The sequence below is a fragment of the Centrocercus urophasianus genome, unplaced genomic scaffold (assembly GCF_019232065.1).
Source record: "Centrocercus urophasianus isolate 14NV4802_14NV808 unplaced genomic scaffold, USGS_Curo_1.0 seq_44, whole genome shotgun sequence".
NCBI classification, from domain to species: Eukaryota; Metazoa; Chordata; class Aves; order Galliformes; family Phasianidae; genus Centrocercus; species Centrocercus urophasianus.
Genome location: NW_024885022.1, coordinates 1340865 through 1364934, shown reverse-complemented (window position 1 = coordinate 1364934; position 24070 = coordinate 1340865). Strand labels below are relative to the sequence as shown.

At 42.7% G+C, this 24070-nt stretch overlaps 1 protein-coding gene across 5 annotated transcripts in view; it reads right to left on the bottom strand.

Annotated features, from left to right (window-relative positions):
• Nucleotides 1–723: 723 nt before the first annotated feature.
• GLI3 (GLI family zinc finger 3) overlaps nt 724–24070 on the bottom strand; it is a 203873-nt gene continuing 180526 nt past the window's right edge. For all 5 annotated transcript variants that reach the window (XM_042834226.1, XM_042834227.1, XM_042834228.1 and 2 more), the window contains 5 exons: nt 15004–15153; nt 14281–14445; nt 12065–12355; nt 8567–8894; nt 724–7369 (listed from right to left, as the gene is read on the bottom strand). In XM_042834226.1, coding sequence (XP_042690160.1) covers nt 5076–7369; nt 8567–8894; nt 12065–12355; nt 14281–14445; nt 15004–15153 — 3228 coding nt within the window. In that variant the 3' untranslated portion in view covers nt 724–5075. The remainder of the gene's footprint in view (nt 7370–8566; nt 8895–12064; nt 12356–14280; nt 14446–15003; nt 15154–24070) is intronic.

Sequence of the window (24070 nt, the reverse complement as noted above, 5' to 3'; positions counted from 1 at the left end):
AAATGAGATTGTCTTGATCACCTTACAATGAAGCAGCCCTACAGCTCCTATAGTGTTTGTATCAAGTGACTCGACCTTGCTTGCTCTGGATGCACATTACATGCAAGCCCACACAACTGCTATTCTTAACAGGAACACTCATTAAATCAGTCCAAGATCTTTACTTTGAAGAATACTGCATTTAAGCATTGTGAAAGCCACCAATGGTCCACCAGAGTGACCATGTACAGACTAACCCAGCCAGACTTCCCCAGTCCCTTGCTTCTTCCTAGGTGACCAAACCTTTGGCAGAGATGCTTGGTAAATGAAGTAAGAAAAAGCAGCCTTTATATAGCAGGACAGAGTCTAAACGAAGCTTGGCTTTGACCTCAAAAATGCCCATGGCTGGAGGTTAATCACATTGGTTCCTCCCCTCCTTTTATCTTTCTGACACCAGAGTTTCATGTAGTCCTCCATCCAGCACCCCCCTGACTCTCCCCCCAAGGTTTTTCTTTAAAGAGAAGGTCTTGACTCCCTGTCAACATTTAAAACGTGAATGAAATGAAGCAATCAGCAGGTAAGCACAAACAGAAGAGTGGACATCTTGTGGAACTGATACATGCTCACTGCAAACAACCTGCCCGGCGAAATGAAAAAAAAAAACAACCAAAAAACTCCCTCCCCCAAGGAGATATTTTAAAAGCTGAAAGCTAAGAACTTAAGTACAAAGGCTTTTGTGTTTTTATTGACATTGTAAGAAACATTTTTTTCTTTGTTACAAAAGAGCTAAGTGGTTCTGAAAGCAGAAGTACAGTTTATATGTACACGGTGCTACAGACCCTTCAGATCAACCTAAGGCTCGAGAAATACCAGATCATAACTGCAGGTTTATCAAATTAAGACCACTAAGGCCTGGTACAGCCAAACACTATTCCTACTGTACGTAAATGTATTTACACTATTAAAAAAGAAAAGAAAAAAAAAGAAAAAAGAAAAAAGGATTACAAGCTTTATTTAAAAAAAAAAAAACAAAAAACAAAAAACAAACAACCCTAGAAAAAAAAGTTAAAAAAATGAACACATTTTTATCTTACACATCTGCAGGACTGACAACAGTAACTTTTCAGTAGGAGACATTCTATCAATCCAAGGACAATAACACGTGAATATCAGAGGTTTACAAGACACTTCCGACACTACTAACAGTGGCATGTGCTATCAGCTGAATGGAGAATACAGCCTCATTGTGAACATCTGCCAACATATCTTGGTCCCTCTCTGTTAAAGAATAACACAAAATAAGGCACATACATTGCGAGAATATAAACTGTGAAGGACAAGCCACTGTGCAACACGTGTGGGCCAGCTAACCAGCTAAGTCATCAAGAGAGAGGGAGGAAAAGGAGGAAATGACTGGAAGCTATCAAGCAAGCCAGGGTTTCAATGCTTGTGTCATCTGGGACCATTCTCCAAGGAGAGAATAAGATTATCTGTCGTGTGGACACAGTAGCCATTGTACCAGCAACTCCCCTGCTGGAAGCCCACCGACTTGTCTGCAAAAATACCTTTCATCCTCATGGATGAACTCTCACAAGTGACTCCAGATTTGTGGAAAGTGAAAAAGTCTGTAAAAATGTGAGCAAGGCGGGTGTGCCCAAGGCCAATAGTAGCTGATCAGGAAGATCCTTGAAGAGCCGTTAGAAAGGGTGATTCAGAGTCAGGTTGTGACCACAGCGACGCTTTAAAAAACAGGAGAAAATCACAAAAACTCCTGCATTTTCTAGTACTTTAGGGTGAGTGGTGTGCTTCCAGCTGCCAAATGCATCAAACATACAAAATCAAGCCTCGGCTCTGTGACTGGAAGACCAGGAGGGTGCTAATAAACTTGTGAGTGACATTGGTGGGATTTTCCCCAGACTATCACGCATCCAGAAGCTGGCTGCCAACTTAATGCTAGTGTCCAGCCTTACAGAGCCCACTCTACCTCATCAAAACAAAACCAAAAAGGAAGATAGCTGGGTTATGATGTACCTTCACGGACATCAACAAATCAGGTTCTTTAGCATCAAAAAGAAAAGTATGACAGGACAGTAAAAGCTGAGAAGTGATGTGTTTATGTAAGAAGAGAGACACGTATGCTTCAATAGTGAAAATGATAAACCATTTGAACAATCTCTCCAAGGACACCGTGGAGCCTTTGTTTCTTTGTCATCCCCAAATCAAAACCAGATGACTGTCTGGAACACGTGGTTTAGGCCAAGACACACTGTTGGCCTGAAACAGGGCTAAGTGAGTGACAAAGGTCTGTCAAGGAAAGAAGGCAAATCAGATACTCAGTCCCTTTTTCAGTCTTAAGCAATGTGAATGGATTCTCCTAAGCTCTGACGATTCACATCTTTCCCAGCTTCAACTGAACAAGCAAATACAATTATAAACTGGAAAACTGAGTTTAAAAGTTCTTTTTTTAAAATGTATTCGCTCTATAACAATAAAAAGCTCCTCTGCCCAGCCACCTCTTCCTGTGCAAGTCATAAGTCTCCCCATTGAAACTGTTTATAAACATGTAATTGATGGCTTATTGAACAGCCAGCCACTAGCTACCATGAACCATCTGAAATAATCCCAGCTGACGAGAGCAAAGCCTTTCCTAATGCTCTTTATCAGTAGGGACATGAGCTATCAACACAATTGCACTGCAAGGTGAAGCGCAGCAATAGAAGCATCCCTCGATCCAAACCAGCTAACTGCCTTGATGAGCTCTGCACAGCTCCCTCTGAAGGCTGAAGACCACTACAGAAGGGCTGTCAGAGCTGAAGGTGGGCAGGAAGGTCAGGAAGGGAACTGGCAATGGGCAAAGAGCACAAAGGGAGGGAGTACACGTGCGTAATGCAGACAAGAAAAGAAATGCTTGCTAAAGATATGCAGAAAGACAGGAGCAGGACAATGATAAAAGTTGTAGGATATTGAGGAAATCTTTTTATTTACATTTGTCTTGATCCCTGACGGTCCAGCTCACATTTAATATGTTCTGTGATAAGCCCAAATAGAGCCTCAGCAAAGGATTCAAATGTTTTCTTTCAGATTTACAGCTTCTTCATCTGCTTGTAACAGCTGATAATAGATTGATGTTGTCAGAAAGCTCCACTTAGGCTGCATTCCTTCACTTTCCTCAAATGCTATGCCCTGAACAAGCTGGTATTCCACCCTTTTCTGCAGTAAAAAAAAAAAAGAGTGCTATGGCATTCTGAGCTTTAGCTATCACCTCCTAGTGCTACTCTTAATTCTGACTTGGCTAAAATGTATTTGTCATCCAAAATGGACCAAATCACCTCTCTTCATCATACATCTATATGAGTTATAGTTCCCCACAGGCATCAGACCCATGACTGTAAGTGTTGGCACCACCCGCATCCCATTAACAACATTTTAGTGTCAGGAGTTAACAGAGATGATTGTAAGAGCTGCACTTGTGTGTAGCTTCCATGAATGCGTGAACTTAAGCCTTGCTCTTTTCAATGTTCTGCCCTATTGCTTATCCAGGAGCACAGCGTATGTGGGTGCACAATACAGTCAAAAATCCTCTACAAGAGCTGGCTGTTATGGACAAAATTCCATCCACCTCTACTTCATGCTCACAGTGTGATGGGTCTGATTTTTGCTGGTGTGAGTGAGCCTAGGCACTGACTCACTGATCTGCCTCAAGCTGAAATGCACACTGCTGTCAGCAAGTTTAGAGTGACTGGGTTAGTATTTTTACATTTTGATAGGCTACCAGACCAACTTGCTTCTTTGCAAGGTTGTTTCTTTGCTACTTTAAATGACAGCTTCAATCTTTCAATTTTGTAAAGCTTGGATACACTAGAAAAACATTTAAGACTATTGGGTTGCTTCTCATCACTTCAATTTGCTTGGCTAGTCTGCTTGCTACTGGTTTAATGTGCCAAGACCACGTTGCTTTTGGATTTGTAACCATGTAGTATGTCAACAGGCATTTACTTACTGTAAAATATACAATCCATCTAACAAAGATGTATATGTCAGAAGGAATGTGCAACACAATTCTTCTGGCAAAGGAATAGTTACTGTAAGAAAAAAAAAAGAATAAGAAGAAAGAGTTCCCAGCTTGGAACACTGGCGTTTCATTATTTCATTCTATGAAATAATCCATCACAAGAGCCTGATCACCTCTCCATCAATGTGGTATGCAAAGAAAGGATTACAGACTGTCCAGATCAGCAGACATTCACATAATTTCACTATCCAGTCATTCAAATAAAAAAGTTGAAAAACAGAATACTAAGTACTGCAAATAAAACAAGAGTTATACTAAGAAAAGCTTTCTTGTCCTCTGTCTCCTCTGAAAAACACACGCACAATACAATCTCTGTATCCTTACGCAAGGCAATGACATCCATCTCTGTGTTTACCAAAATCTTACACATTTGCTAGGTATCGAGGGGCTGCTGGGCTTACATTTCTTACTTGCTTGAACCTCATATTTCTTGTGCTCTTAAATCTGGAACTACAGCTTAGGGGTACCGTGGCAGTGCATTCCTAAATCAGTTGTCCACCTCAGGGTGATGTATTCAATGCATCCAGAGAGGATTTCCTCACTGTATGTTTGCTTTACATCCCGCATGGTCATTTTGTGCCTTTATGTAGGGAAAAAATTGTTTTATACAGTCAAGTTTCTTTTGACTAACAGAAAATTAAGCCGTTTCATCAGAACTTTCTTTCAAAAAAAACCAAACAAAACAAAAACATGCACTTCACACGTTTACATTGGTTTACAATTAAAAAAAAAAAAAGAAAAAAGAAGCATACAGACATTCAAAAAGGGAAGAAGAGAGAGAGAGGCAAGTGAGAGGTGAGGGAATGGGTGTAGCAATACTGATTCAAAACTGAAATGGAAGACAGTTTCTCCCTAGAACACTTTAGGGTTTTCAGAGTTCTTATTCCATAAAAGGAATATACTTGAAACACATCCCATTTAGGTGAGATGAGATTGCTAAAATACATACACAACTAAAAAATATGAGTCTTTTTTTCATCTGTTATCTCCTAAGCGGGCTTTTTGTTTTTTTTTTTTTTCATGTCTATTGCATAACAGCAAGAAACTTGCTTTCTTCTGCAAGTGAGGTCAACAAAGAACTCATGTCCCCAATAGCCATGTTGGTTGTGCTTACAGGCATAGCTGGGAATGTAAGAGACGCTCGGGGAGTGGTGAGGCGTGAGGAATTGCGGGAGAGATTCTGAATGATGCTTGGGCTCAGGGCTCCTGAAATTAGGCTGACATGGTCTCCATCATCTATGATAGCATCAAAATCAATCTGCACACCCTCTAGGCTGTTGCTGTCAAGGCTGTCAACTGTGCTTGATACTTGGTTAGCCCCTGGGGAAAGAAGCTCAGAGGAGTTTGCAGTAGCAGTCTCCTGCAGCAGGCAGTTAGCTTCCGAAACAAAGAAAGAAGAACCTGTTTTCATAGCTTGGTGGCTAAAGCCCGTGGTTTGGTCATATAACTGACCAGAGTAATTCTGCATATTAGAGCAGAACTGCTGTGATTGACCTTGCATCTCCATCTTAATGGTGTTTACCCTGTACGTCTGGTTGCCATCACTTACATGTCCTTGCTGTTGCGCCAGGTTGTTCCTCAACACATTTTGCCGTCTGTTGCCACTGTAATTAGCACACGGCTGGTAATTCTTGGCCACTGACAAACCTGAAGACTGGTTACCAATGGTATGAGAGACCACTGGACAACTCTGCGGCCCTTGATAGAGGCTGCTTTGTGAGGTAGGACTAACCTGCCCTAGCATCATTGGACCAGACTGACTGACTCCCTGGTAATGAATGCCATCTCCAACCAGTTGGTTTTGCAAATATTCCTGTTCCACCATATTCCTGTTCTGCATCCCATTTGCCATACTGGTGGCCTGATCACTGGATGCGATGGGATGACCAAAATTTTGCTGGTTCCCACTCACTGGTATATTGCTGCTTCTTAGCTTCTGCCCTTGAACTGTCATGCCACAGGAATTGTCCATTGCCCCAGAAATCATTGGTTGCCTGCTGATGCTTTCACCGTAGGGCTTATTGGGCTGCACACTGAAAGAAGTGCTGGCTCCGCTGCCAAGGACTGCGTTCTGCTGCAAACTATAGGAACCACTGTTTTCCATCAGGTTCTGATAGCCATTTTGCTGGGACACACTGCTTCTCTGCAAGTTCTGCTGCTGAACCATCATGTTGTTATACAGTCCGAAGGCTCTAGCCTGCTGCACTGCTGAGCGCTGACTACATTTCAGTTTTGTAGGAGATAAGTCAGAACTTCCTGAGCTTACTTCATTCCACTGAATGGGTAAGTCACTCTTGCTCGCCTCTGAGCCTGCAGGCTGACTGCTTGCTGGAGGGGCTCGGTCGAAGCTGCTAGGATTGCTGTTTCCTAAAACCACACTGTGATGCATTTTGTTGCTGTCTAGGACGTTGTTCAACAAGTGGTCACACATGCTCTGGTTCTGGGAATTCAGATACTGAACCACATCATCTGGCAGGAGATCCTCATCATTCAAACTGCCACCTGCTTCCATCGTAGCAGCCTCCAGGGTGACATTCTCACTGATGCTTGGAGGACAGGGGGAACTGAAGCCACGGAAAACACCACCCTCAGAACGGGCATAGTTCTGAAGGACAAGGTTGCGCTTTTCCATGGATGGAGGCAAAGCAGGAGAGTTAAAGCTATTAAGACTGTTGAAATGTTGGACTCTAGGGACAGAAAGGTTATCGGAGACCATTCTTACTGGATCGCTGGCTCTCCTCGTCCCATTTCCTAGAGCATCATGAGACAGAAGATGCCTCCTGCTGTAACCATTTGCCCCACCATCACTACATCTTCGAGGGGCATTCACTGGAGGCAGTGGAGATACTCCAGACTCCCTGCAGTCACCCAAGAGTGCCATCCTTGTTTTGAGGCTCATCCTCTCCATATTAGGCAGTGGAGTTGGTGGGGGTCCACCAGTAGCTGCTGCATATTTAGCTTTCAGCCTGTATTGCTGGGCTGGGGTGAGGCTGAGAAGACTTGGCAGGTCATCACATTGGCTTGCTTCACTGGAGCGTCGAGAGGCATCTGTTGAAATGGGGTCATAGGAGTCCGCAACGCTCACATTTTGTGGTCTTCCCTCAGCCTGAGAGGCATCACTGGACCTCCGGCTGGAGAAGCAAGGTGAGATTCCAGAAGACCTGCGGCTGCTCAAGTAGGCTGAACTGATTGTGCTCGTATTGCTGTCCCTCCTGTTTAGCATGTTCAACACAGTGATGTCCGTACTTGAAAGTTCGTTCCTGTTTGGCAGAATAGTCACGGATCCTCCTACACTGCAGCTGCTGTTTGATTGGGTACCTGGAGGTAAAATTCACAGATAAACAAACATGTATTACCAGAAACTAGTACAAAAAAAAACCCAAAAACAACCAAAGAACACAAAGTAAAGAAAGCAGAGAGAAAAGTGGGAATGTCTGCATCGTCATAACTAATCATAGCAGAGCTCTTTATTGAAGTAAGTAGGGACAAAAACTGTGTCCCTAGGTTAAAAGCTAATTCAGAGACTCAATGGTAAAATTTCAGTGTGAATCCCAGCACAAAATTTATAGGCCATAGCCACAAACTGTCATCAGCTGCTGTAGTCCCCTAGCCTGCAGTGCAGCTATGCTTACTGATGTGCCAGAAGGACACAGTCATAAGAAAGCTTTTTATAGGCAAAATATAATTGGACAGGCATTTGCATGGAAATGGCAAAATACTCAAATTGGAGGCTATTCAAGGTCATTTCTAAGACTTCTTGAAATAACTCCTAACAACTGCAAAACATCTTTGCTGGTTTCTTGTTTTGTTTTGTTTTTAAGTAAACAGAATATGTTTCTTAATTTTACATGGTTTCTTCTGACTGAATGTGTTTCAGAAATGCTGGGCAGTCCGTGCTGGGGGGAGAGCATAAACCTACAGGTATGCTGTAGGAGATATACAGACAGCAAAGACGTGTTTTGGCAACCAAGAGATAAGCACCACCTCATACAAAAACAGATATTGATCCTTAGGGCTAAATCTCTTCCTGCTCCCATTCATAAATATCTACATTTTTTAGCAGTGGTATCTGTACATAAAATTAATTGCATTCATGGAAGCAGTTTATTTAAAGGAAGCCCGATGTATCAATGCAAAGGGTGTCTTGTATGTTTCATCTGAAAGAATTCCATACAATCAACTGCTAGATATTTCATTTATTTGCCTTGCCTAAAAAATAAACTGATCTTGGCTCCAATCCTTTTCCTACAGGGACTATTTCAATCACAGTAAGTTTACAGTCCTGCTGGTCTCCCCTGATATAAGACAAAAGACTATCAGTCTTCCCTCAAGGTGAGCAGCAAGGCTTGCAATGAGGGGATAAACAAAAAGTAATCAGTTTATGGATGATTCTCACATGTGATGAATTCCATTAGCTGTGCTAATCTTTCCCCAGTGCTGCAACCTTGGGGCAAGTACTGCAACCAAGGAATCTAAGGACAAAAAGAGTCATGGCTTCCATTCCACAAATCTTACCATTTCCTATGAGAGGCGGCAAGGTTGGGGCTTTGGAAGGTGGAACGGGGTTCAGTCTTGGAAGCATTCCATTAACTTGTTTCAACCTTTCTAATTTCACTTGCTCCATCCATTTGGTCCCTGTCATATTCCTCCTGGCCTGTAAGCCAAGTGCTGTGGTGGCTGTGGAAATGGTAGAGTCCATGATTGGGGTTTCATCGATGACACTGAGGTCTCCTACACTACCACCACCAGTCAGAGTAAGCTCGATCCCATTGTTGGAATAGTTGCTGATGGGGGACTGTTCGCTGCTGCATGTAGACTGACCACCAGGGCTTGGCTGAGATGTCTGTTGGAGTGAAAGAACCAACACAAGAACGTGAGGATTAAGCAGACAATGTTAATCTGTTGACACAATTGTAGATCTAAGTGGAGCCAAGGAAAACGTAAGGAGAAGTTTAATGTTAAATGATGACGGTGATTTTTCATTAGGAAGCTTTCTGGAATACCAACTGCAATGAATGTCATTGCAAAACTCAGCACTAACATCCACTTCAATATCTTGCTGACTGTATGTATTACATCTACACGAGCCATTCATCTATCTCAGTTATTCTCGTAAGTGGGAATTGTACCACTTCACACCATTTAAGAGCATGTATGTATGTATGTATACTCCTGTTGGGTATGCACTGTTCCCAAATGCAGGTCAACAAACCAGACCAGAATTCAGTCACGTTAAGAGGTCTAATTTACAATGCTAGGCTTGCAGCAAACAAACAAACAAACAAGATTCCAACAACACTGGAATTTGTTTTGTGTTTTTTTTTTAAATTAGACTTGCGGCTAAAGAACTGAAGTACTTTCCATGCTTAAGGCTCATTGTTACGAGCAGTGGTTGGCCAGAAATGTTGGCATGTAATAAAACAGGGACAGAGCATCAGTGCAAACTACTGTAACATATTATCAGCATCCTGAAGGACCTTAGCAGCACGCTCTAACTTATTCTATCTCTGCCCTACATTACGAAGGTGATGATCTACCAAATCAAATCCTTTGTTTCATTAGAACTTATGGAATCTTCTAAGCACACAGTACAGTCTATCTAAAGGAATGTAAACCCACTGCTATAGCTTCTTCTTTCTTAACGGTGCTCCCATTGCTGTAGCAGGATTCTTGCTGTGGGGAAATACAGGCTCGATTTACTTTTTATGCTCACAATGTACTTATAAAAGCATGGGGGAAATCTCTCAAACAAACTGAAACAGACTGACTGACTGACAGACAGACAAAACATGTAGCAAGACAGGCAGAAGTTTCTGGACACAGGGGGCTGTATTAGAGTGATCACAAGTCAAGTCTGTGCATGCAGTATCATTTTGCTCCCAAGAACAGTTTCATGTAAACAATTTCACCTTGTTTTTTTTTCCTGCCAGCCTGTGATTTTTATGCACATTCTTACTGACAAATGCTAGCAAGAATTTCTGAGGTAGCAATGGTTGCTCTCACTTTTAACATGAGTGAATGAAAGCAGTACTGTAGCTTCATGTGTCCCTGAGGAGTCAATTCAGATGCAATAACTATTACATTACTTCTAACTTGAATGATGATACCTACAATTTATGAGGCCACACTGAGCAAGCTGATTTCCAAATCCTGGCCACAGAAGATTTGGTGACAAGAATAGAAACGACTGTTATTACTTAGAAGAGAGCTTGTGCTCCTGTGCGATAGCTCCATGTCATATGGAAGAAGAGCAGTGATGGTTAGAAGCCTGTTCTTGTAGCCACATGTAAAGATGACAGTGAGGTAGGTTACAGAAGAACAGCATTATGGTAAACATATTTCTAGGTGTGCAATTAAAAAAAAAGGGCTAGAGAGAGGTTCAAAGACATTTCTGAAGACATTTCACCAATATGCCAGATTTTTCACATGTCAAATGTTGCAAAATACTCACAGCACGTTACATTTGGGAATGAGTTTGATGGATTGCACATTACTAAATAAAGGAATGATTGGATAACAGGCAGAAGGTTAAAATAAAGACACAAATAATGTTGCAGTAAGAAAAACAGAGAAGTTTAAATGCCCTCACCTTATTACCCACTGTCCTTAGGAAGTTAGAACAAGACATTTAAGAGCATTAGACAGAAAAGACACAGGATTAGTTAAAAAACAGAGCTTAATTCACACAAGCAATAAAAACAGGAAACATAAAATTGTTTTTAGAAGATATTTTCCAGAGATAAATATTTAACACCATGAAAGCAATCATTATTATGAAACCATTAATATTTGAGAGCTCAGCATACCTCAGTAACACTACGGATTTAGCTACACAAGCAAGAAAGGAATGGGTTTTGTTCCTCTGTAATTTAAGGCAGTTATCACCAAAGATGGCAGAGGATCTCCTTTGGACTTCAAAAGGAGTTAACTCTGGACACCTGAATGTTTGTGAATTTGGGATTAATGTATATAATTTGGGATATTCCACAGTTTGGGTGTAAGCATTAAGCACAGTATAGCAACAGCTCGTATTTCAGTGAGTAATCATTCTGAACTGCAGCATGAAGACCAACCATATAAGCATAGTTTGGAGGCCTCATATTTGTAGCTCCCAAGAATTGGGTCCAGATGAAATGTAGACTCAGAGGTAGTTTACTGGCAGTAACAGTACAGAGGTAGTTACTGGTTTTAATCCTTGTGAATAGGATGCATTTTAAGGGAAGGCACGTGAAAGAAGGACTTCTTTTGTTTCAAACAGCATGTCAGAAAACTGAATTAATTTTACGCTCAAGCTCTAATAATAATGAGGCCCTTCACACTGGTATAATACAGTACATCGGAGATAAACCAGAGGAAGACTTGACGAAACTTTAAATTCACTTTAACTTAAATTTGAATTAGGCTAACATGGTCAAATTAAAGTAAGTATCAGATTAACCTAAGAGTCACAGTAGAGATCAAATATTATCAGATCTCCTCCTGCCATTGAAGAAAGTCACCTCACCTTGCTTCAGTTACATTCCATCTGTCAGAAATCTTCAAGCCCCTAAAATCCAACTCTTTCTCCAGGTTCTCCAAAATTTACCATCACCAACATCAACATGGCAGTAATTTTGACTTGGTTTTATTTGCATTCAGAATTTGAGGCTGCAGGTCTCACATACTCTATCTCTCTTCTGCAAACAGAAGAGTGGAAAAAAACCTGCCTTTTTAAAATGACAGCTATGATTTTCTCCTAATACGACGATTCCAGAAGATGGAGTTTTAAGAGAAACAATTATTGCGAGAGTTGCCAGCACTGCACTTACTGTGTATTGCACAGACTAGATGTAATCTTTTTATTTGCTATTTCTCGGGCTTTAAAAACATTTTACAGTGTAAACGAAAAAGAAAGCCTCACAAAGATCCAAACTCGTGAGCTGGAGTTTATGGGTTTGAGCATTTCATAACGGGAGTAACATGGGAGTTCCAAAAAGAGAAAGGGCGAGGGAAATGTCACCGTGTATTGCATACCATTGGTTTCTCTGACTTGACTGCTTTCACTTGCAGGCATTCTTCACGCCTTGAGGTAGTGTTGTTGAGGTCCTTCTGCTCCCCAGTCGCACCCTGAGTCTGCTGGCCTGGCGATCGTGTCTGAGAGTGGCTGCCTGGGTCTCTGGGTGGTGGAGGCCTGGGGTGGATGTCTCCTCGCTGCTTCTTGGTGACGTGTGCTTCTGGCCCATGCACCGTCTTGACGTGTTTCCGTAGAGAACTGGGGTCTGTGTAGCGCTTTGTGCAGCCTGGGATCTTGCAAACATACGGTTTCTGCCATGCCAGGAAAAACACTCAAATTAACTTTAATTCCATATGGGAGTCCTGAAGAGCTCCTTGGAGCACAGATGGCACTATACCCTTTCATGGTGAATTTGTTACCTAATTTACAGTCTCTAGAGTGTCTGCACAGAGTCAAATCTATTGATTTCCCCTGGTTTTGGTACTCAATAATGATGCATGGCTTACAGAGGACAGAGTCTCTCATAATATGAACTGGCACAGGCTTTGACTTATCACAGCAGCAAAGCAATGGAAGCTGATGAAGATTGGCCTATCTATCTGTCCACTGCTCTCAGCAATCTGATAATTCATTTCCACTATAGCCAGTACCTACTCTTTGGCATTCAGAGGCAAACAATTACCTTCACAACATGCTGGGACATTTTTTCAGGCAGGAAGATCTGAGGAAGAATTTCAATCCTGGCCCTTTCAGATCACCAGTTCACGTGTCAAAGCACAGCATTCAATTCCATAAGCACTTTCACACTGTAGCAATATATGTACTAGTAATACTACTGTTACTAGCATAATTGATCACTCATTTTCTTTAAAAACAGCCTCCTTTATCTACAAATATTTCTGGTCCAATAAGCAAAATGGAGAAAAGTAAATTTACTGCCTTATAATCTTGACAAGACTTTCTTTGTCCTTATATAATGAGAAGCTTAGAATGGAAGAGTTGAATCCTTCCTAAACATTCTAATTGCTTCAGGAAAGAAAGTATCACTCACTCACTTTCATTACTGAAATGTTTCCAAGAAACTACTATATTAAGTCTTATTTACACTAACCCTCAAGAAAAAGAGTTCCCCATGCAGAGTTTCTTAAAGGCATTCTCTCTATGTTTATAAATGGCACTATAGAGCCTTTGACAAATATAGCTTCTTAATGGCTATCTATGGCCTGAGCCTCCATCCACTCATGTCAGTGCTCACGCTGGCTTGAGTAAGAGCAAAAATGTCAATTGTAACAACGTGAAGTTAATGCTGAAGTACTGAAGCAGGTTTTCTCCAGATGCTAAGGACGTACACATCAGCTAAGCTCTGTACAATACATCTGCATCAAGATATCTGAGTTGCTTTTAAATCTGCATCTAGCTCACTTACTTAACAATCAAAATGCCACTGCGAGGAACTGCTAAATTGCTTTCCAGTGGCATTCATGGCAGGCCCTATATCAGTATATATTGTCTAAGAATGTTGCTGTTGTTGAGACAGATCTGACTGCCACAGTGGGTTTGCCTGGAAAGAACAAATTCCCTCTACTTCATCCCTACTCTGAGAGGTTTATTCAGAAAGGAAAAAAGAATAGTAATAGTCCTGAGAAAAGTGAAGAGATGTAACTCAGAACTTCTAGGGCAACTCAAATTTTCCAGCCCCCAGAGACTTCTTTATGCCTGCCAGCACCTGCTGGAAGGGACATTACAAGATGTTGCAGAGCCTAGGTGAGCAATCTTTGCTCCCACTCTGCTTGAGAAGCGAGAAGTGCAGGAGGCTGTGGTTCCTCTCCTCCTGAGCAAGCTGTAACTCGACAGCCACCAGATGTCAGCATACAGCAAGGCAAGGTGACACCCTCTGAGGGCTGGACAACCCCACCAGCTCCAGAAAGAAAAATGATTGCAGCATGTCAGCTCAAATCTTCGCCTGGTTAACATGCATGTTTCCACTAGATTCCCCAATCAATCGTCCCTCCACTCCTCTCATACTTAACAAAATGACCTGTAGCTTCTTTAGATCTGCCTGATGTTAAAATGATTGTGCTGATAATTGTTATCCAGTACTCCCTTCAGGTTGCTGAGGATCTCTATGGCTGTCCTCCACAACAAACTGCTATGATCATATTGTAAGTCTAGGTCTGTTCGACTCACAATTTTATTTATCTATTTTTTTTTTTTTTTGGAAGCTATGCTTACTTACCTCATTTGAATGAGTCCTGTTTTGGTGCTTGGCCCTGTCGGATGCGTTGGAGAAAGCTTTGTTGCAGCCCTCGTGTTCACACACATATGGTTTCTCTCCAGTGTGAGATCTCAAGTGCGTTTTCAAGTTTTCTAGTCTGGAGTAGGCCTTTGTACAACCTTCAAACTGCAGATAAAGAGTATGTCTGGATTAATTTTAATATTTGGACTTGCAAGAAACAATAAAAGCTGACCTGTTTAAAAACATTCCAAGCCTTCATAACCGTGTGCAATGTAGTTTTGTTTTGACTTGTTAGGTTTTAGTTTTAATTTTACCCGTGCAAAATCATCACAGTTCAAGTTAAAATGCTTCCAGCACCATATAAATCTTCTCTCACAGGACAGAACAACATTCATGTACTTTGTCTAAGGCAGCCATTGAGTCTCGTGGCCCCACAGTAACACCCAGATGTAGCTTTGTAAGAGAAAGTGCTTTCAAACAGTTTTAGCAAATTGAGTCCTGTTTAATACTGCCTTTTGGGCCTTTGCTTTTTAAATTTGAGAAAGTTGGCCAAGTTATCCAGTTCTTACCATCTGGGCCATCTGGATAACAAAGCAGACAAGCAGTGTCAACTGTAGCAGTGTCTGATGGACAGGAGGTCAGAGCACACAGCGCCCATGTTGCCCTGCTCTCTACATGGCCCCAGGTCCCTGTCAAAGTCTGAGCTCAGCCTCCTTTACTCACAGTGCATTTGTGTGGCTTTTCCCCTGTATGTCTCCTCATGTGGACCACCAGCATATACTGGGCTTTGAATGGTTTCTGCTCCCTGGAACAGTCCAGCCATCGGCACACAAACTCTTTCTTCTCACCATGTATGTGGTCATTATTTATATGCTGTTTGGATAGAAGGAAGTTTACACATTAAAAGAAACATAACTTTGCCAGCAGTCTTCCTGTTCATTTGCATTGAAACAGCATTGGTCTTGTGGTACTCAAGTACCACTCAACACAAACGACATTTACAGAATCAGGCCTAAAAAAATGAGCTCCAACCTCAGAAATCAACACAACTGCTAAACCAAGTTTCGATCAGATCTTCCCAGTCCCCATTCTCCTTATTTTCTTTCAGTACTGGCCTCCTATATATACTGTGGTAGAAGAGACAGAACTCTACATAGTCCAATAGCTAAAAACTCCATGCACAGAACCATCCATCAGAACAGATTTTGCCACTGCAAAATATGGCCTTGCCCAGAAGCCTCTGGGAGAGAAACCCAGCCTGGATCTGTAGTCCCAGACAACTCTTGTTTGCGAGTGTATCCAGAGACAGGCTAGGGCTGTCTACCTTTTACTCTTTCAGTTAAGTAGCTTACTCTGTTCCCTTCATCAAAATTTAGTTTGGCAAAAAATTTAATTCTCACTGATTATGTTTCTGTGCAGAAACAAGCTGCTCAGGATCAGCCTCAAGTTATTATTTTTCATGGTTGTTCGTTTTTCACAGCTTCAAAAAGCAACAAAATCATCCAATACTTGGACTTGCAAAGGTGCACAAAGGTTGGAGTTACAGCAGTTCATCCTCCTGAACTCCCTTTGATAAACCCTGCCTCAGACACGTCACCGTTCCTGTACTTCCTACCACAGCTTTCTGGTTGTGCCACTAGATGGCTGCATTTCACAGCAAATGAGATTATTCCCATTAAGAAAAACTGCTTCCAGAGTTTACACGTGATCACAGCAAAAGATGAAATCAGTATCTGGTGTATAAGTAGCTCACAGAAAAAGCCAGTCCTAGAGAAACTCAGTTGCACACACACACAGAAAAAAAAAGAAAAAAAAGAAAAAGATAATCCCAATCTTCCCTGAAGACCTGAAAACAATCAGATAACCAAACATAATCACTTATATTCACAATTATGCAACATCTCCATGGCAAACAGATGTCGGTTGCCTATAAAAGATGACTGCTCTTTTCTCTTTCCGAAACTTCATTGCTATTTCTTAAAGTTTCTGGTGGACAAAGTACATGGCCAGAACAAAGATGTGTTGGACAATGCACAGCATGTAATCTGCAGTTTACGTTCCAAGTGCCTACCTACATTATGTAGCCCCCTCGCATTACACACGGCTGTACCAGAAGTATGCAGTGCCCAGCGTTGTGGAACTGAATCAGAACGGTACAGTGAGATTAATGTGCACTCCTCTGTATGAAGAAGGGACAAACCTCAATACACTGAATACACTTCCTATAAATATTACAGACTATAATCTATGTGGTTGAACCGACACGGCCAAGAGAGAAATTATACACAATTGCATGGATAACGCGGGATTTCCCCTGGATTCCAAATCACCATGGCTGGGTCAGGCAGCCCGCAGCAGAAGCTCTTTACCCACTGTCCTGAGTGGACACACACACTCTCTTCTTCAGAAACACTCCCTGCAGGACAATTTTGTCGCTCCAAATGAGCTTGCTCCTCGCCCTTTGGACTTCTCACACTTATCAGTCTAAGCATCCTCTAAAACTGTCCTTCCCCGTGGGCAAAATGCTCCTTCCCTCACCCCCTCTTCTATCCAGGTTCACCAGAGCTGCTGAAAAAGCTTCCCTAGGATGACCTCTGTCTGTCACTCCAGTGGCTCATCTGTCAGCCATCTTGTGATCACCGTCACATCACTGTGCGACTGTGTCACTCCACAGTTGTTGGCCCTGCTCCCTCATCCTGTCACTCCTTTCTGCTTTTGCCACTATCAAACCACTCTTTGCACAGCTCTTGCTCACTGCATTGATGCTCTAGGAAGCCTTTGAAAGCTTGCCTGCAAGTCATCTTGTTCTTGTTTAATTCCTTTGAGGATCCTCTTCAGGTAAAGCCTAGAAGAAATGAGCTCGCTACAGCTTCTGCTAATCTGAGTAATTTTTATCTCTCATATGACCTCAGTTGCTTTTTGGTTGCATTTCACATAGGAGCAGTGTTTCAGCAAACCTACAAAAGTGCCCCAAATAGTGTAGTGTATTTGCATTTAAATACAAATAGGCTGGTCCAGAAAGATCTTGTTCCACACTAAATGAGCACAAGAGCACAGCAGAACTCAGAAGTGCTCTGGGATAATGACACCCACTGCCTTTATTACCCTGATTGCACAGGACCAGATTCCAATGCCCTGCACACTCACAGTATGATCTGAGAACTGACCAGCCAACTACAGGCACTTAGCAGCACTGCACCAACAAAACAGGTGCTAGATTTAAAACACTGGGATTTGCTTAGGTTTGTTATTTGGCAGAAAACAATGTGCCATATCTAAAATACGCTTAATGAAGAGGAAGGCCTCACTGTGCAAACAACAGCAATTAGAAAAGTTCAGAAGTTTGTGAACTCTGGCATTCAGGTTCATTGACTCACATAATTACGTTTGGATTTTGCATGGTGGTTTTGACTCCCCGGTCTCTATTATGAGAGAAAGTGAATAGTTTTCAGCTTGTAAAACAAAGAACAGTCAGGAATAAGAGTATTATGCAAAGCAGAAGCTTTGGTGCAGTACAATGAGGATTTATAGGGTTTCAATTTATAATCTGTTTGTAACCTTATTACACCCATGAAATGTCACATTCCAGGGACTAGATCAGAAGGATATTTTTTTTCCCAGTGAAATTGAATTTTGATGCAGTTTCAGGGTGTGAAAAGGCTTTTCTTTTAATTTGATAGACTCAAACCTGCAAGTTTTACTTATGTTGGTAATCCTTATGACAGTAAATAGGAGCATGAAAGACAACGATATTACTCCCTAGTGTCAGGCTTGCTAACACAAGGCTCTGAAGCACCAGCTCTGTACTATTAAGAATTTGTGACCTGACAAAAAAAAGGCCCTGATAAAAGCTCAAATTCCACTAGCTATCTCCCATTGCACACAGTTCTGAAAAGCTGCTAAACAGGGGTCATTTGCAGAATTCCAGTCACTTTCATGTCATTTCAATGCTCATTACCAAGCCTCAGTCTGTCCTGGCTCATTTTCTTTTCTTTAAAGAATGTTGCTATTAACATTTGGCTCCAACATGAACAGAGGGAGCTGACCTCTATATCGATTTTGGTTTTAGAATGCCCTGGCTTTGAAGAAGAAAGCTCTTAAATAGATTTCAATTCCAGAGCAAAACCAACAGATTTATTGAAATTAAGGCTGAACTTGGTGTGTTATTTCTACTAGGGAAGCTGGCATCTGGAATCACAACCTGCAGTGTCTTGGAAGCATAAATGCTTACATGGTAAGAAATAATACAATTCAAAGAGGGAGCATGTTAAAATTGTGTTCTTATATGGTCAATGCACACCGTGTGCAACTCCATACAGTAGCAGTTGACGAAATGAGGCTGGAGGTGGGATCTATAAATTAATGCTTGATTTCCCTTCTCTGTGCGTTTTTTAGAGGAAAGGGAATGTATAACCATACCCAAGCTGACTCCTTGGTACCCATTAGTTACTCAGTTCATAAAGAAAGGCCATTTCTGCTGTTACAGAGTCAAGCAGCACCGTTCACATCAGTGGAATGAGTTAGGAACACGAGAAAAAGAACGACCGTCACCTGCAACTGCAATTACATCCGTAAAGACAAAGTGTTATTTGAGGGATAAAGCAGAAATCATTGGGCAAACCTCCTGATTCTGCTTTCTATTCTGGACACACTACCCCAGCACATGCTAGGAAAAAAACTGGAAAGAACCACACTGCCTTGGTAATGTAGGTTAAGGAGGCATGATGTCTGTACTGCTAAAAATTGCTTTCATTTCTATTATATAATTACAATTTTAGGCTTTTCTTAGCCTCTCACATTTATTCTCCTGGAACTATAAATTAAACAGGGGTGCTAAGTGTCTCCTCTAAACTTCACTATACACTTCAGACAGAAGGGGTGTTTAAAGCACCTTCTAGCACAAATCTTGCCCTGACCTGTGCTGCTGCAGAATAACCCCTAGACCAGCAGGGCTGGCAGCATAGGAAATGAAAACAGAGACATGGAGAGGCATTGCAGCACAACAGCTGCTAAGCACAGCTTATCCAGCAGTTGCTCCAGGGAGCTGCACAGCAGAAACATGCAAAGATTGTGGCCAGCAATAACTCGACAGCTCTGAGGCTGGCCTGGAAAGGGATCAGTCGTCCCTGACCTGCAAGTCCCACAGGTAACACTCTTGTTTACATGTTTTGCATAAGGGATGTAGATTTGTCCCTAAGCTGATGTACAGTTAGAAACAGGAGGGGACTTCCTGGTCACTGAGTTCATTCCTCACTACAGCAAGCCCCATTACACATAATCCCATTCACAAACAAGCTTCATCTTCTAAGTGCACTTGTATTCTGCTCTGTCCCCAGTGGGAAGCTGCTCTAGGAACTTGCTCTTTTGTTGGTTAGCAACTCATTTCTAGTTTCAATTTATTCACAGCCAATTTATACTCATTTGTTCTTGTGCCAACACTATCCTTCAGCTTAAACAGCTCTGCTTCCTTGCATGGTTTTTGTATCCCTCCCTCGTCCCAACTAATTTATGGATAACTCTCCTCTCTGCCTGCATTTGCTGGATTAAATAAGCTGGTTCCCTCTGGTCCTCTCTAGGATGACCAAGTCCTTGTTCCTTCTCTCCTTCCCTGCTTTGCCTTGAGGTGTGGAAGTCCCTGCCTGTCATTTTGCCCCCAAGTTCCTCACTGTTGCTTTCAAGACTGTGCTAGCCCGTTCCAGCTCAGAGGTGCTCCTGGCCCTCTTCCCATCTGTCCTATGTAAGAGTTCACCTTCATACTTACCTATCCTTGCCCAGGTCTAAGTACAGCTCTCTTTGTGTAGACACTTGAGACCACTTCTGAAGCAACTGAGTGCCCTGTGGCTTGTTAATTTCTCTCTTCTAAGAACAAACCTTGGGAAATAATATCTCCTACTACAGTTGCAGTAGAGATGGGGGCTTAAGATTCGGAAAAAGTAAGACCTAAATCACATGCACTGAAGTGTTTAGGTTTCTGATTCCCACCTAAAGTAGTCATCCCTTCCCGAGTAGCATGCATACTTTTGAGGTTCTTGACCCACACAGCTTCCTTAGATAGATGAGTGGATGTAAAAAGAGCACCATCATTGAGAAGAGTGACAGGGCAGCACTTCAGGAAATACCCCGCTTGCCTGCTCCCCAGGGATGTGATGCTGGGCTAGTCACTGCTCCTTGCTACCATTTTAGGCAATAAGACAACGAGGAGATGACATCAGTCACACACCCCTACCGCCTCATTAACATCTCGATAAACTCCATGATCCATGGAGAGACGGACAGACAAAAAGCTTTGTAAAGAAGTCAGCATATAAAGGAGGTCCTGGTGAGGAGGGAAATACCTTCCCACAATAGAAATCCTATTGTAAGGAGGCTAAAAAGTGCATCTCAGTAGACCGAGATCCCCAGCAGAGTCTGCAAATGCATTCCCATTGCTGCAATCAAGTTTCTCTCAAACTTTTGTGATTCCCTGTCAGCACGATGCCTGCATTTTAATCTCCTGGAAAATAGTCCTTTCCCTACTAAGGATCATTTGTAGGCACAACCAGATTAAGCAACCCCAAGAGACTAATGTCCGCTTCCTACTGCATGAGTCAGGAGTATGCTTTTGACTTTATGTCCTTAGGGTGACAGAAGTATTTCAGTCATTTTCAGTTCCTAAGACAGAAGAAGCACTTAAGCAGCCATAAACCCTCGTGGTGGCATAAATGCTTAAGCTGCTTTCAGTTCCTCAAGCCAAGCCAAAGCTATAGCTATACATGAAAACTCTGCACTTCTGCATAGGCACATGCCTGTGGAGAAGCTCAGATAGCTATCTCTACTTCAGCTTCCTTTCCTTTGTTCCACTTATTGTTATTCCATAATAGTTTTTGCACCTGTCTTCCGTAATTTAGAGAAGATTTAAGAAATAGTGTTGTGAGAGATCTCTACTAATGCTGATTAGCAACATGACAATTCATACCATCCACTGATCTGGCCCAAAGTAGGTCAGTGCCTCAGCAGTCTCAACACCTTTGCTGAATCAGAATACCCACAGTTAAAATTGGCTGGATCTTAAAACCATGGCAATTTCCTGAGTGTATAATGAATGCACTAAATACTGAGTCTGCACATGGCATTCCTCACCCTGCAGTATTTGATCCTGTCATTCAACCTCAATGCTTAATTTTCAGTTTTCCACTCTGAATAAATAAAGCCTCCCATTCCTCCTCAGATTTGGTCAAGATCATAAACCTAAATGTGCAGTAATGGCACACCACGTCAGTAATCATGTATTTAGAGGTTACATGTATGAGAGGAGTGTGATGTTTTTAACAGTACAACTAAATATGTACCACAAGTGTTTGTAACTCCAGCGTGACTGGGAAAGTTTTAGTCATCCCAATCAGAAAAATAATCAAATCACCAAATAAAAGCAGAAAATTGCACGGTATGTGGAAAATAGGAAATATAACTTATATTCTTTTACTAACTTAATACATGAACTCTATGTATGTGACTGTTAATATTTCATTGTATGGAAAAATTACGTTAGCCAGCATTCCAGCAGAATTTACACTTGAAGCTCATTTATTGCTGTGCTGGTCTGGATTCCCATCTCCATCACTTGAGAACTGGCAATAGCAGTCAATGAAGAAAGAGGGGGATCAAAATCACAAGCCTAGCTGAAAAACAATCATGACTTATAACTTAAGACAGCTTGCAGAAGAAAATATGAAGGGATGACGGGTACTAGAAGAGGGCAGCATGGAAAACAATGAATGAAAGATGGAAAAAAGAAAGAAGGAAAGTGAGGAAAAGAGGTAAGAGAGAACATGGTTTCCATCTTGCATATCTGCACTTGAACATGGCTGCCTATGCTGTAAAAGTCTTTGGAACAGCTGATGAGGAATCTTGATTCTTGAATTGAGAAACTTTTCCTCTCCTTTTTTCATCCAAAGCAGTGCTTCCACACACATGTGGAGTGCAATGCTAAGTTGCTTCATTTCCTGAGTAGGGAAACTGTCTTTCCAATGTATGTATTCGGCCTCAAGGACGGATACTGGTGCTGAGTGCTTGTGCTGGCATGAAGCATAACATATTCCCCCATAACAAATCCCACACGTCCGTTATCCCTCTAAAACTCACAGTTCCTCTCCTTTCATAGGGGATATACATGGTGTTCTGGTTGCACGGAAACACTGAATTGTTCAGCCCATAAAAGCTCACCACCTTTCCTTAGCACTACCGTCTCAGTATCTCATAACCTGCTTATTCACCTGCCTCAGTCCGAACAGCCTGCTCTAATGCAGCTTTTTTGTCTGCGATGTATGAGAAAGCAGTCCATGGGAAGGATGAACCAACGGGATCCATGCCTCTTCCAGAGATGCAGCAACCAGTTGGGTCAGTATCTGCCTTTGACTGGCATCTCTGCCACTGGAAGAAGAACAGGTTTACAGCCGTATTTAAAGATGTGCTGAAGACCAGGGTGACCGGGGGATCAGGCCTAGCCAGCATGGGTTCATGAAGGGCAGGTCCTGTTTGACCATCCTGATCTCCTTCTATGATCTAGTGACCCATCTGGTGGATGAGGGAAAGGCTGTTGATGTGGTCTACCTAGACTTCAGCAAAGCCTTTGACACTGTCTCCCACAGCATTCTCCTGCAGAAGCTGGCAGCCAGAGGCTTGGATGGATACACTCTTGGCTGGGTAAGGAGCTGGTTGGAGGGCCGGGCACAGAGAGTGGTGGTAAATGGAGTCAAATCCAGCTGGCGACCGGTTGTGAGTGGTGTTCCCCAGGGGTCGGTGCTGGGGCCTGTCCTCTTCAATATCTTTATTGATGACCTCGATGAGGGCATCGAGTGCACCCTCAGTAAATTCGCAGATGACACCAAATTGGCTGGAAGTGTGGATCTGCCTGGGGGTAGCGAGGCCCTACAGAGGGATCTGGACAGGCTGGAGAGCTGGGCTGAAGCCAATAGGATGAGTTTCAACAAGGCCAAATGCCGGGTCCTGCACTTCGGCCACAGCAACCCCAGGCGACGCTACAGGCTTGGGGCGGTGTGGCTGGAGGACTGCGTAGAGGAAATGGACCTGGGGGTATTGATTGATGCTCGGCTGAACATGAGCCGACAGTGTGCCCAGGTGGCCAAGAAGGCCAATGGCATCCTGGCTTGCATCAGAAACGGTGTTGCAAGCAGGAGCAGAGAGGTGATTGTTCCCCTGTATTCAGCACTGGTGAGGCCGCACCTCGAGTACTGTGTCCAGTTTTGGGCCCCTCACTGCAAGAAAGACATCGAGGCCCTGGAACGTGTTCAAAGGAGGGCAACAAAGCTGGTGAGGGTCTGGAACACAGGGCTGATGAGGAGAGGCTGAAGGAGCTGGGAATGTTCAGCCTGGAGAAGAGGAGGCTCAGGGGAGACCTCATTGCTCTCTATAACTTCCTGAAGGGAGGTTGTAGTGAGCTGGGGGTCGGCCTCTTCTCTCGTGTCATTAGTGATAGGACCAGGGGGAACGGCTTCAAGCTACGGCAGGGGAGATTCAGGCTGGACATTAGGAAGTATTACAGTATTACTTTTCAGAAAGGGTGGTCAGGCACTGGAACGGACTGCCCAGGGAGGTGGTGGAGTCACCGACCCTAGGGGTGTTCAAGGAAAGACTGGATGTTGTGTTGAGGGACATGGTTTAGTAGGAGCTATTGGGAATAGGTGAACGGTTGGACTGGGTGATCTTTTAGGTCTTTTCCAACCTTGGTGATTCTATGATTCTATGATTCTATGATCTGGGGTCTTGCCCTGGCAAGACACAAAAACAGACT